This window comes from Micromonas commoda, chromosome 12 (assembly GCF_000090985.2).
Source record: "Micromonas commoda chromosome 12, complete sequence".
Lineage (NCBI taxonomy): Eukaryota > Viridiplantae > Chlorophyta > Mamiellophyceae > Mamiellales > Mamiellaceae > Micromonas > Micromonas commoda.
Genome location: NC_013049.1, coordinates 604,187 through 616,035, shown reverse-complemented (window position 1 = coordinate 616,035; position 11,849 = coordinate 604,187). Strand labels below are relative to the sequence as shown.

The 11,849-nt window shown below is 64.5% G+C and overlaps 7 protein-coding genes across 7 annotated transcripts; 3 read left to right on the top strand and 4 right to left on the bottom strand.

Moving 5' to 3' along the window:
• Nucleotides 1-143: 143 nt before the first annotated feature.
• On the bottom strand, nucleotides 144-915 carry MICPUN_52527 (predicted protein; the record flags this gene model as incomplete). Its single annotated transcript, XM_002509018.1, has 1 exon — nucleotides 144-915. The coding sequence occupies exon 1, from the start codon at nucleotides 909-911 to the stop codon at nucleotides 144-146; it is 768 nt and encodes a 255-aa protein (XP_002509064.1). The 5' UTR covers nucleotides 912-915.
• A 140-nt stretch (nucleotides 916-1,055) lies between these two features.
• Nucleotides 1,056-1,750, top strand: MICPUN_52528 (predicted protein). The gene is made up of 2 exons (XM_002509256.1): nucleotides 1,056-1,148; nucleotides 1,247-1,750. The coding sequence occupies exons 1-2, from the start codon at nucleotides 1,059-1,061 to the stop codon at nucleotides 1,577-1,579; spliced, it is 423 nt and encodes a 140-aa protein (XP_002509302.1). The 5' UTR covers nucleotides 1,056-1,058; the 3' UTR covers nucleotides 1,580-1,750.
• Nucleotides 1,751-1,792: 42 nt separating this feature from the next.
• On the bottom strand, nucleotides 1,793-2,712 carry MICPUN_63054 (predicted protein; the record flags this gene model as incomplete). The annotated part of the gene is made up of 3 exons (XM_002509017.1): nucleotides 1,793-2,293; nucleotides 2,422-2,516; nucleotides 2,640-2,712. 3 exons carry the CDS (start codon nucleotides 2,710-2,712, stop codon nucleotides 1,793-1,795), a joined length of 669 nt encoding a protein of 222 aa, XP_002509063.1.
• Nucleotides 2,713-2,852: 140 nt separating this feature from the next.
• MICPUN_63055 (predicted protein) lies at nucleotides 2,853-6,553 on the bottom strand (the record flags this gene model as incomplete). Its single annotated transcript, XM_002509016.1, has 4 exons — nucleotides 2,853-4,860; nucleotides 5,004-5,198; nucleotides 5,272-5,772; nucleotides 5,913-6,553. The coding sequence occupies 4 exons, from the start codon at nucleotides 6,551-6,553 to the stop codon at nucleotides 2,853-2,855; spliced, it is 3,345 nt and encodes a 1,114-aa protein (XP_002509062.1).
• A 705-nt stretch (nucleotides 6,554-7,258) lies between these two features.
• MICPUN_96682 (predicted protein) lies at nucleotides 7,259-8,410 on the top strand (the record flags this gene model as incomplete). The annotated part of the gene is made up of 1 exon (XM_002509255.1): nucleotides 7,259-8,410. The coding sequence occupies one exon, from the start codon at nucleotides 7,259-7,261 to the stop codon at nucleotides 8,408-8,410; it is 1,152 nt and encodes a 383-aa protein (XP_002509301.1).
• Nucleotides 8,411-8,572: 162 nt separating this feature from the next.
• MICPUN_63057 (predicted protein) lies at nucleotides 8,573-9,835 on the top strand (the record flags this gene model as incomplete). The annotated part of the gene is made up of 1 exon (XM_002509254.1): nucleotides 8,573-9,835. One exon carries the CDS (start codon nucleotides 8,573-8,575, stop codon nucleotides 9,833-9,835), a length of 1,263 nt encoding a protein of 420 aa, XP_002509300.1.
• Nucleotides 9,836-10,205: 370 nt separating this feature from the next.
• MICPUN_63058 (predicted protein) lies at nucleotides 10,206-11,798 on the bottom strand (the record flags this gene model as incomplete). The annotated part of the gene is made up of 1 exon (XM_002509015.1): nucleotides 10,206-11,798. One exon carries the CDS (start codon nucleotides 11,796-11,798, stop codon nucleotides 10,206-10,208), a length of 1,593 nt encoding a protein of 530 aa, XP_002509061.1.
• Between the last annotated feature and the right edge of the window lie 51 nt (nucleotides 11,799-11,849).

Below are 11,849 nucleotides of genomic sequence, written 5' to 3'. Positions count from 1 at the left end.
AAGCGGACGGCGTCGTCCTCGCGCCGTTCCCCCGCATGTATCATCAGCGCGATTAATCTATTAGCCTCGATTGAGAAGTAGCCTAACTGCTAGGTAGACTATGTTCCTCGCGAGTGTCTGCGTTTGGGACGCCCGTTTGGTTCTCACGCGGCGTTGAGCCGTTCGTCGAGCCCCCTGAGCTGGTTCACCCGCTCGGCGATCTCCGCCCTGATGGCGTGCTCGTACCTGTCTCCCCTGCCGTGCGCGCGCATCTCGTGTAGGAAAGCCTCGCGCTCCTCGATCTCGCCGACGACGGCTTCGAATAACTCCTCCAACTGCTCCCTCTGCGTTTTCCTCCGCGGCTGCTCTTTGACCTTTGACCGCTCCGAGAGCTTCTGCGGGCGGACCACCTCGGGCGGCCGCCCGTTGAACTCCCTCAGGCGCTGCAACCTGCGCTTCTCAGCCTCTCCCAGCAGCGGTTTCGACGGTTTCGGCGCGCGCGAGGTGCCGTTAAAGTCCGGGTCCGCGCGCATCTCTCGTCGGATGGTCGCCTCGGGTTTCCGCGACTGCCCCGCGCGCCGTTGGGCCTCGAACTTTAGCCGGAGCTCCTCATCCTCCGTGGGTTTCCTGGCGCCCGTGAACCCGCCGGGCACGTTCACCTGCCATCGCTTGAGCGTTGTCGACCGCAGGAACGCCTCATCGCGCTTGATGGCTTCCTCCACATCCATCGGCAGCCGCCGCTCCTCCGCAGTCTTTCGGCTCTCAACCTCTCCGTTGTAGGCGGACTGCATGTTCCCGAAGCGCTTCCCGTCGGTGTTGCCGTTGTACAGGTTATAGAGGTGCCGGCCCGCGGCGGATCCCCGGCCTAGCGCGTCCCATATGAGCTCGTCGTCGTCCTTGTCCTCGTCCGCGTAGATGTATCGCCTCGGCATGGCGCGCGACTTGGAAGTGGGAGGGGTTCCGTTCGTCGGCACCCCAAAACGGGTCGCTCAGCTCGCGGCGCGTGTCATTCTCAGAGAACGAACCGTTGAAAACGAAGGAGACATCGCTCGGCTCGGCACACTTCAAGGGTAGCAAACATGGGTCGCGTGGAGGACGTGACGCTTCCGGCGCGGTTCATCACGACCGCCGCCCATCTCATAGCCACGCTGACCATCGTCTATGACTCGGTGCGCGCCCCGTCCCTCGCCCGGCGTCCGCATCGCGATTCCGCGCCTCGCCCAGATTTTTTCAAACGGCTGACCGGACCCCCTCACTTCCTCGACAGAGCGAGACGGTGAAGCGCGCGCTGGGCTCGGACCTGTCCGATTACAGCACCGAGCTGACTTCATTGGAGGGCATGGCGTACACCTCCATCTTCTTCTTCTGCGTCGAGTTCCTCGGCATGTTCACCGGCGTGTCCCTGTTCATGCCCTCGGCGAACGTGTTTTACATCTTCGCGCACTTCTTCGGGGCGCTCTTCACCGGGCTGTTCGTGACGCTGCAGTGGGACCTCCAGGCGTACCCGTGGATGTTCACGCTCTTCAGCTTCTTCCCGGCGTTCACGGAGTCGGTCATCGCGTTCCTGGTCTTGAGGCTCAACATCATGCAGTTCAAGTGAGAGGCGCGAGCGGCGGCGGCGGCGACGACTTTGGAGGGCGCAGACGAGGATGGGGGCGACGAGGAGGAGGGTCGCCCGCGCGTGGGTTGGGTTTGGGACGGGACGCGCGGGCGCTGTAGAGCTATACCGTAGTAGAGAGACGATGTACATCGCATGGAGATGATACAACACAACACGACAAAGGCTGGGATCCTTCGGCGGGGTTGCTCCTGCTCACTCCAGCGACTGGACGAGCTCCGTGAACTTCTTCTGCACCTTCTCGGTCCACGCGTCGCTCTCCTTGTTCGCCTTCTTCACCTTCAGGCCGATTCCCGGGAACGTGCCCTTGTCTAACTGGCCCTTGATCTTCCTAAGCGCGTCGAGCGCGTTGAGCAGCGACTTCTCTTCCCTCGCGGACCTGAACGAATCGAGGATGCCGGCCAAAGACGTCGGGTCCTTCTCGCCGTTGAGGCCAAACTTGGCCTGGAAGCCCTCCTGGTTCTTCACGCCGCCGTTCGCGCCCTGCTCCTCGAGGTACGCCTTCACGTCGTCGATGTCGTAGCTGGTGACCATGTGAAGCGGGGTGTTGCCTCCCGCGTTTTGGGCGTTGACGTCGGCGCCCTTGGACACGAGCAGCTTGCACAGGTCGAGGTGGCCGTTCTGCGCGGCGATGTGCAGGGCGGTGTTGCCGTTCTTGCCGTCTTTCTTGTTCGCGGTGGCCTTGGCGAAATCGTCCTGCGGTTGGTTCGGGCGGTCGCGGTGGGGCGTCAGAGGGGTGGAAGGCGACGGGGCGGTTTGTGGATGTTGGTGAGTCATATCGGGAGTTCATTCGTGTCGGGTTTGCGGGGCGGGGAGCAGCTCACATCTTGGCCCTTGGACAGGATGGCGGACACTTCGTCAATTTTGTTCCATCGCACGGCGGAGTGCAGCTCCATGAGAGCTTCTTGCTCGGGGGTCACTGTGGAGGCAAGGGGCAAGGGGGTCAGGTTCGATCGTGAACTCCAAGGTGTCGGGGGATATCGGGGCAATTCACGCGATCGAGACCGGTCGAACGCGCGTGTCCGGCGTGGGGACTACTCACGCGCAGCCTCCTGGACCTTGACCGCCCCCCTCGTGGGCTCAGATTCGGCGGGCTTCGAGCTAAGGCATCCCATCGCGACTCGTGCGTTGGTATCGTATGCCCCGGGCCGGTGGGTATTGAGGATTCAACACTGCCACCAAAAACGGGGGCCAAGCATGCGCGCAAGCAAACTTTGCACTCTACTTTTCGCTAAGATTATAACCGCGCGCGCGCTCAGATGAACTTGATGTTGCGCCAGACGATGGGCGCCATCTTCGCGCGCAGGTAGTGCCCCTCGTTTCCACGCCCCCCTCCCTCCGCGCTCGCCGGATCCCACTCGCCTATGGGGTCCGCGTATCGCGCCCAGAGCGCCCGCCACGCCCTTGCCCACTGCCCCGCCCTCGCCCACTCGACCAGCGGAAACATCTCGCGGAACATCAGCACGAGGTATCGCATCCGGAAATGCTCGCCGAGCTTGGCGTGCGACGCGTCGACGTCGAACGGGTCCGCGTGACGCTCCATGTCCTCGATCGACGGCGTGGGGCATATCCCGGACCACACCTTCGCGATCCACGACGCTTGAAGCTCGGCGCATTGAAAGTGCGAACCGAAGGGCATCACGAAGAGAACATACGCCACGCGCGGACGCCTCGGGTGAAGCGTTCCCTTGTACAGCCCCCTGTGCGTGGGTCGAAGCGCGTGGTGGATGAACGGGACGGCGCGCTTGAACCCGGTGGCCAGGACGATCGCGTCGAAGTCTTTCGACGTCCCGTCGGTGAAGGTCACCGTGGATCCGTTCACCTCGGAAATCGTCGGTTTGAGCGTTATCCTGCCCAGCGCGACCGCGTTGAGGAAGTCCCTGGAGTCGGTCATGCCGGGCGTGAAAAAGAACGGTACCCAATCCGCGTACAGCGCAAGTAACGACCCGAACCACGCGGGCATGGCGGAACAGGTCCTGGCCAGTAAGGTGGGCGCGCCCTGCGTCAGTCCCCTGTGGATCATCCACCGGTGCGTGCGGACCGACACGGTGACGCTCTCGGCCAAAGCGCACGCGTCCTGCGCGATGTCCGAGCCCGACGCCGCGCCGGTACCCACGACGAGCACGCGAGCCTCGGCGAGGTCCCTCGGGTCCCTGTATTCGGACGAGTGCACCACGGCTCCGGTGAACGCTTCTTTCAAATTGATCAAATCGTCCGGCACGGACGGCTCCGCGAGCTGGCCGGTGCACACGCACACGGCGTCGAATACCTCGGTCCTCGACACCCTCACGGTCGAGGGTATCGTCGTCGTGGCGGCGGCTGATTGGGCGGCGCGGATCGAGCGTGATCGCTTCTCGGCGCGCGGCGATGTCTTTTGCGTAGCCGGTTGCGTATCCTCGGTTTCAATCACGAGCTCAAACCCGTTTGCGGTTTCGACGCACGACGTCACCTCCGATCGAAGCCTAACGCGGTCCATGAGCCCGAACTTCTCCGCGAAGGACCTGAGGTACTGGAGCGTGTGCTCGTGCCCGAGGTATATCGGCCAGTCCTCGGGCGGGTGGTGCCCCGCGAACCTGTTGTGGGTCTTTGTCACGTTCTGGAGCACGTTTCGGAAAACCTTGCTTCGCTCCGGAGACGCGTAGTCCCAGAGCCCGCCCACGTCGTCCGTGCGCTCGAAGAGCACCGCGTCCATGCCGTGCGCGAGCATCTGGCGCAGCGCGGCGAGGCCCGCGGCGCCGCCGCCGATGACGGCGACCGTGCGCACGGGGGCGGTGGCATCGCCGACGTCGTTCTCCTCCTCCTCCTCCTCCTCCTCCTCCTCCTCCTCCTCCTCAGAGCGGGGAGCTGAGGGGTCGCGCGGCGGGTGGGGTTCGCCCGCGCGCGGTTCGCGGCGCGTCGCGGGCGCGGGATGGTCGAACTCGCGCCACGTGAGCCACGCGAGGGTCACCATGAACGGCATAGCGCACGTCAGCCCCACGAACGCGGCGTAGACGCAGGTCACTCCGACGCGAGCGAGGGGGAGAACGCCGAGGAAGAACAGGGGCAGGAGGGAGCCGTATCGGACTCCCATGCGACACCACCACACGAGGTGGGGATGCCAAGGCGCGTCGGAGAGCGTCGCGCGGGTCGATGACTTTTCCATCGCGACGGTAAACGTAGAAGGCGGCGAAGGAACGAGCCCTGGGGGTGGCGCGTGTGTGGCTGGGTGACGCCGGTTATTGTGAATAGTCCGTTTCGTGGGAACGAGATTGATGAATCCGAGGCTCGAGTTTTACAAAAAAGAACAGAGCTGCGCCGCGCGACGGCGACGAGGCGATTCGAAGATGGTTAAGGGCAACAAGCAGTCGATGGATCATGTCATCGTGGCCCAAGATGATAATCAATCATCTCGGTCGCGTCCACCGACTGCTTGTCTCGTCGGAATCGCCTCGTCGCCGTTGACTGGATATTTCGACAGCTGACGCACTGAACCGCGACGCGGTGAAACTGTCTGATTTGTACGCAAACCCCAAACAGCAGATGAGTCAGCACCATCAAGGTCGTCTGATACTCCAAGCACTTGAAGAACGACATCTGAGGTGCGTCACCTGCTGTTTGCTCGCTCAGTTTCACCCCGTCGCGGTCCCATGGGAATTTACATCAGCTGCCGAAAATCACGCGACGGCGCACCTCACGCCGCGAGTGATCGCTCGGTTCTCGACGCGCCGCCGCCGTTCATCGCGTCTCCACCGCTCCCCGGCGGGGTCACGTCCGGCGAGGACACGGACGCGTCCAGCGCCACGTACGGACAATCGCTGTCCTCGGTGTCGATGAACCAGGCGCACCTCTCGCGCGAGTGTTCGACGGTCCGAAGCCGTTCCACCGGGTCGGCGGCGACGACGTTTTCGAGTAATTCGGCGTTTTCCAAGCGAGCCCGGTGCTGGCACAACGTGAACGCCCGGACCGCGTCGGTCACGTGCGGCGTGAACTTGTTGAGGAACACCTTGGCGCGGCGCTTGAGCATGCGCGAGGTCGCCTCGAGCTGCGCGCGACGCTTCTCCAGGTCCACCTCGGCCATGTCGATTTTCTTCTCGACGTCGTCGTTGCGTTTGTTTTCGGGGAGGTGCATGAGGTGGCGGAGCCTGGACTCGGGTGCGGTGATGTGGTTGAAGGCCTTCTCGTGCGCCAACGCGGAGCTGGCGATGGAGGACGGGGCGTAGTACGAGGTCAGATGCGGACCGGACACCGTCCCAACACTGAGTGGTGACGAGAGGGAAAGTCGTCAAAGAGAGAAAGGGGATGTGGCGTATCATAACCGCTCGGGACGATGACATACGGGGCGTGCCTTTCGAGCTTCATGGAGTGCGCCTTCTCCACCTTGCGCGCCATCTCGTCGAGCTTGTGCGTGAACATCGCCACGAACTGCGCGTATCTCTCCGCGCCGTCCATCTGCGCGTTCGCCAGTCTGCTGACGATGCGAGTCGTCCCGAGCACCTCCTCCAGCAGCGGTTCGGTCACCCCCGGCTGCGCCAGGTCCAGCGGGTGGCTGTCGGCGTCGTCCTCGAGGAAGGGCTGCTCGAGCGACGTCGCGGAAGGCGGGCTCGCGGCGACCACCGCGGCTTCCGGGACGGGAGCGGACGATGACCCCGGGGTGGCGTTGTTGCCCGAGGGCACGTGGATGATTCCCTTGGTGCTCCTCTCGGCCCTCTCCGCCAACGTCCGCAGCCTCGCGCCAAACTCCCGCTGCTTGTCGCACGCGTGCTGCGCGTGGAGGAAGTAGGACCTCGCGTCGTCCCGGACGCACTTGGCGCAGTCGCGGAGCAACTCGGCGGCGTACATGAGCTGCAGGAGCTCGTTATCGTGGCCGTAGAGTCTGCTGAGGTTGGTGACGTCGCGCTCCGAGAGCTTTGGCTGGGTTGGGTTCGCGCTGACCGGGCTGGCGCAGACGTTGGGCGGGTGGCTCTGCTTGTTGCCCATCGCGACGGCGGGGGATCGTATCGGGGCGAGCGGGTCGCGGTCGGAGGAGGGCGCGAGGCGATACGACGGAGCTCCGTGCCGCGCCCGCGCGCGTCCGAGAGTGAGAAGGGCGGCGGCTCTCGGTCCTAGACGCGCCCTCTTGGTCTCTCCGAGAGATCGTCCGAGAGATTCTGTTCGGCGCTGTGAGTCATGGATTTTTGGAACCGTCCGAGTCAGATATTTGTCACGCGGCTTTCGGGAGTTGGACAGACCGCCAGACGCGTCGGAGCTCGTTGCACACTCGCGAGACTGACCGATCTCCCACGCGAGCGGGAGCATGCCAGAACAGCCCGCCGAGACCGCCACGCTCACCCTGCCTGGTGCGTCCCCAGCCTCCACCGTGGGGGGCGCTGGCCGAATGTCACTTTTTCCCGCGCCCGATTTGGTGTTGTTTGTGGGCACCCCGCGACGCGTGTCGAACCGCTGACCCCCGTCCCCTCTGACCGCGCAGACGGCAGGGTGATCGACCTGCCCTTCCTCAAGGACAGCACGGGCGCCTCGTTCTTGGACGTTCGAAAGCTCTACCCCACCACCCAGATATGCACCTACGACCCGGGCTTCAACTCCACCGCGTCGTGCGCATCCGCCATCACCTTCATCGACGGCGACAGAGGCCGGCTCCTGTACCGCGGGTACCCCATCGAGGACATCGCCGAGCACGGCGACATGGCCGACTGCGCGCACCTGCTCCTCCGCGGCACCCTGCCCACGCGTAAGCAGCGGCGGGATTTCCAGCGGGAGGTGCGCGGGCACAGGCTGGTCCACGAGCACCTCATCCGATTCTTCCAGGGATTTAACCACGACGCGCACCCCATGGCCATCCTCGTCTCCGTCGTCGGTGCCCTCAGCGCCTTCTACAACGACGACCACGACTACAGGGACCCGGCCAAGCGCGATCTCGCGGGGATGCGGTGCGTGGGGAAGATGGCGACGCTCGCCGCGTACTCGTACAAGACGGCGCACGGGCAACCCATCGTGTACCCCAGAGACGATTTGAACCTCGCGCAGAATTTCATGTACATGATGTTCGCGCTGCCCACCCGACCGTACGACCTCGATCCCGTGGCGTGTCGGTGCCTCGAGGTCATCCTGATGCTCCACGCGGACCACGAGCAGAACGCGAGCACCAGCACGGTGCGAATCGCGGGATCCTCGCAGGCGAATCCCTTCGCGTGCGTCGCCGCCGGGGTTGCTTCGCTGTGGGGACCGGCGCACGGCGGAGCCAACGAAGCCGTGCTCGCGATGCTCGAGGAGATTGGGACGGTGGACCGGATCCCCAAGTGCGTGGCCCGCGCCAAGAGCAAGACGGATCCGTTCCGTCTGATGGGGTTCGGGCACAGGGTGTACAAGCAGATGGACCCGCGCGCGCGCTTGATGCGGGACATGTGCCACAAGCTGCTCGACCACCTCAAGATTAAGGATCCGCTGCTCGATTTGGCGATGGAGCTTGAGAAGGTTGCGCTGTCCGACGATTACTTCATCTCCAGGAAGCTCTACCCGAACGTGGACTTCTACAGCGGAATATGCTTCAGGGCGCTTGGTATCCCGAGGGAGATGTTCACGGTGATCTTCGCCGTGGGGCGGAGCGTGGGATGGATAGCGCAGTGGATCGAGATGGCGGGCGAGGAGGTGTCGCGGATCTCGCGGCCGCGGCAGATGTACGAGGGTGCACCGGAGAGGCCCTTCGTTCCCCTCAGCGAACGCAGACGCGAGGACGGAGATGAGGAGACCGACGACAGCCGCCCCGACAGCGCGGACGACTTGCATCATCTGGGGAGGATGCTGAGCGTTAGGATTGCCAACTCGCACGGCGCGTAGCCAAACGTTGGACCTGTCAATTTATTTTTCCTCGGAAAGCGCGACAGGAGAAAGGGTTGCCGAGTTGATAAGCCGCGTCAGCGGGGCCAAACGCCGCTCAGGTTCGCCCGCGCGCATTCGACGATCGCTCGCCGCCGATATCCGCGTCGCAGCATCGGAGACATGTCCATCACCGCGGCGCAAGCGAGCGAGGGCGCGAGCCCCGTGCCAGCGAGCGCGCCCCTCGTCCCCGCGAGGGACAAGCGAAGTCTCGGCCCTTCCCAGGACGGCTGTGCGCCGCCCTGTTGCTCGCTGTGGACGCTAAACGCGATCGCCGCGGCGGTGCACGGCGCGTGGTTCGTCGTCTTCATCCTCCTGTGGCGCTTCGACACGCGGGAGGACGGAGAGAGGCGCGACATCACGTACCCCCTGTGGGTTTCGCACGCAACCTGGGGCGAACTCCCCCAACCCCCGATACCCCCGCTGCTCGCCACCGCCATCGACCGTCTCGCCGCCGACGACCTCGCGCTCTCGCGCTTCGACTCCAACGCCGGGTACCCGACGTGCGAGCCGCCCAGATCCGCCAAGGTGGGCTCCATGCCCGTCTCCCCCGCCGCCGAGGACACCGGCCTCGTGCTGTCGCTCCACTGGCTCGTGGTCAGCTTCTTCGCCTTATCCTTCGCGTTTCAGTTCGCCGCCGCGGTCTTCGACCTGGCGGCGCGGGCTCGACGCAGGCGCCACCGGCGCATAGTCATCGGCGACACCTCCGCGGACGTGGCGCGCGCGGACGACACGAACGACTCGGAAACGCGCGAGTCCGTCTCGGCTTGGCTACGTTTCGTCGAGTACGGTTTCTCAGCCGCGGTGATGATCGTCGCCATCGCCCTGCAGGTCGGCCTCATGGACGCCTGGATGCTCTTCGCGCTCGCGACGCTCACCTGGGCGACGATGATGCTCGGCCTCGCGGGCGAGAGGATCCTCGTCGTCGAGAGAAGGATTCGCAGAGTCGTCATCGGTCTCGAACGCCGCGACGGGGCGTTGGACCCGGAGGCGTGCCCGGGTTTGGAGATGTCCGTCGAGCGATCCCTACCGATGGCGAGGTGGGCGACGCACCTCACGGGGTGGGTCACCCAGGGCGTCGTCTTCGTCGTCATCATCGCGCACTTCTTCCAGTCGCAGGGAACGTGCGAGTTTGACGGTACCGGCGAGGACAACGTCGCGCCCGATTTTGTCTACGCAATCGTCTTTGGCGAACTCGGGCTCTTTGCCCTGTTCGGATTGACGCAGATGTGCCAGTTCTTGTCACACGACTACGGCTGGTGCGTCGACGACGATGGAACGTCCACCGCGTGCTGCTCCGTCGAGGCTGCGTACATCGTGCAGTCGCTGGTGAGCAAGACTCTTCTGGGATGGCTCGTGTACGGAGGTAACTTTGCTCCCAACTGATCGCCGCCTCGGGGACACTCCTTGCCGGGGATCTGGCCACGTCTCGCGCGACTAAAACGAAAACAACTGCACTCCGGAATTTGTCCCCATTCCGGGAGCGTGCTGTTCGCGTAACACCGAGTACTCCATTTAATTGCGCTTCGTGACCGATGTCCTTTACGGTGCCAACCACGAGGCCACGAAGCGCAATAAAATGACATCGCGCTCCCTTGATTTGCAGTTGAAAGGCAATGGCCTCTATCGGTGTCACGCAAGACGTCGCCTCGATCCCCGGGAGTGGAGGCACACCGCCCGCGACCGTCGCGATGCATCTAATCAGCCCATCACATTCATCGTGTCATATCACAAATACAACGCGCGTGCGCTAACATTACGACTCCTCGTCTCCGTCCCCCGCGTCCTCCTCCGCCTCCTCGGCGCGCTCCGCGAAGAGGTTCACCGCCGCCGAGAACATGGTGATGGCCAGCGCCAGCGTCCACCTGTACCGCTCCTCGTTCTCGAACCCGATCCACAGCATCATCGCCGTGTTCCACACGAACCCGGCGACGAACGCGCCCACCTTTTCCTCCTCGTCGCACAGCCGCGTGACCAGCCCCTTGGCTCGCGTACCCGCGGGGGGCGCGAAGCACCCGCCGGCCAAGCCGTTAAACTCCTCGCCCTCGATCCGACATACGGCGCCGTACGACGCCGCGGCGATCGTCCCGAGCGACCACGCGCTCGCGTACATCATCGCCGAACCCGTCGCGCCCATCGACAAATTGTCCGACAAACCCAGCCACGTGTACTGCGCCGCCGCGTTGAGAGCGACGCCCGTGGTAAACGCAAACGCTCCCGATAACATGTCCCTCGCGCCAGCCGCCACCCTCAACCCGGGCTCGAGCCGGAACACGGCGTGCGAACCCAGACGCGTGATATTAGTGGGGTTATTGGGGTTATTGGGGTTAGTGGGGTTATTATGGTTCGCGTCGCTCGTCGCGCCCTCCGGCAGCAGAGCCGCGTACGTCGCCTTGCTCGAGTCGCCGCCGGAGGCTTCGTCGCCGCCGCCGACGCTAAACCTGGACACGACAAACGCGGCGCGTCCCCCCACCGCGACCGCGGCGGTGATCCAAGCCGCCGATAAGTTCCACGCCGCCGACGCCGACGTCGTCGTCGTCCCCGCCGCGGATGCGACGGCGACGTCCACGGCGTGTCGCATCGTCCCCACCCACGCGATGGCGAGGATCCACTCGCAGCACCGCGCGACACCGAGGCGGACGACGTCGGAGACGTCCTCACCGGCGTCGTCGTAAGGCCCCGGGGGATGCGTGCCCTCCGGGGCGTCGTACCTCGGTCGCTCGCGCCTGAGGAGGCCGCGCAAGGGTCCGGCGCCGCGCTCCCCCGCCTTCATTGCCCACGCGAAGATCAAGGAGAGGGCCACGACTGACACCGCATCCTCCCAGAGCGAGTCGTTCGGGAGGGTGCCCAGCACCGCGACCGCCCACGCCCACATGCACACGTAGGTGAACGCGGCTGCGATCTTCTTGTACAGGTTGTGTCGGAACTTGCCTCTGTACGCGGTGGCCGCGGCGGTGGCGGAGTCGTGAAGCGAGGTTTGCGAACTGCTGACGTTTGCATTTGTCCCTTGAGCGAACCGCCGCTCGGCGTTCGCCCGCTCCTGATTGATGGCCGCCTTGACGCTCCATCGCACCGCCGCGGCCGCGAGAGAGGTGATTATGACGACGTAAATCCACACCCAGACGAGGTGCAACCGGCTGAACCCGCGGGTCATGAGGGTGTCGATTGTTGTCCGCACGGTGCATTTCCCCCCCTTGGAGAGGCAGACGAGGGTGAGAATGCAGCGGTTCCAAGCCAGCAGAGCCAGGTACTCGTGGACGAAGTCGAAGTGCTTTATGCACTTGGACCGCAGGATGGAGAGGACCGCAGCGCGCGGCGACCGCGCGGGAGACGCCTCCTGAACCTCCATTTCGAGTCTGGCGCCCCTTCACTCTGACACGACGGGGCGTTTCCGACGAGC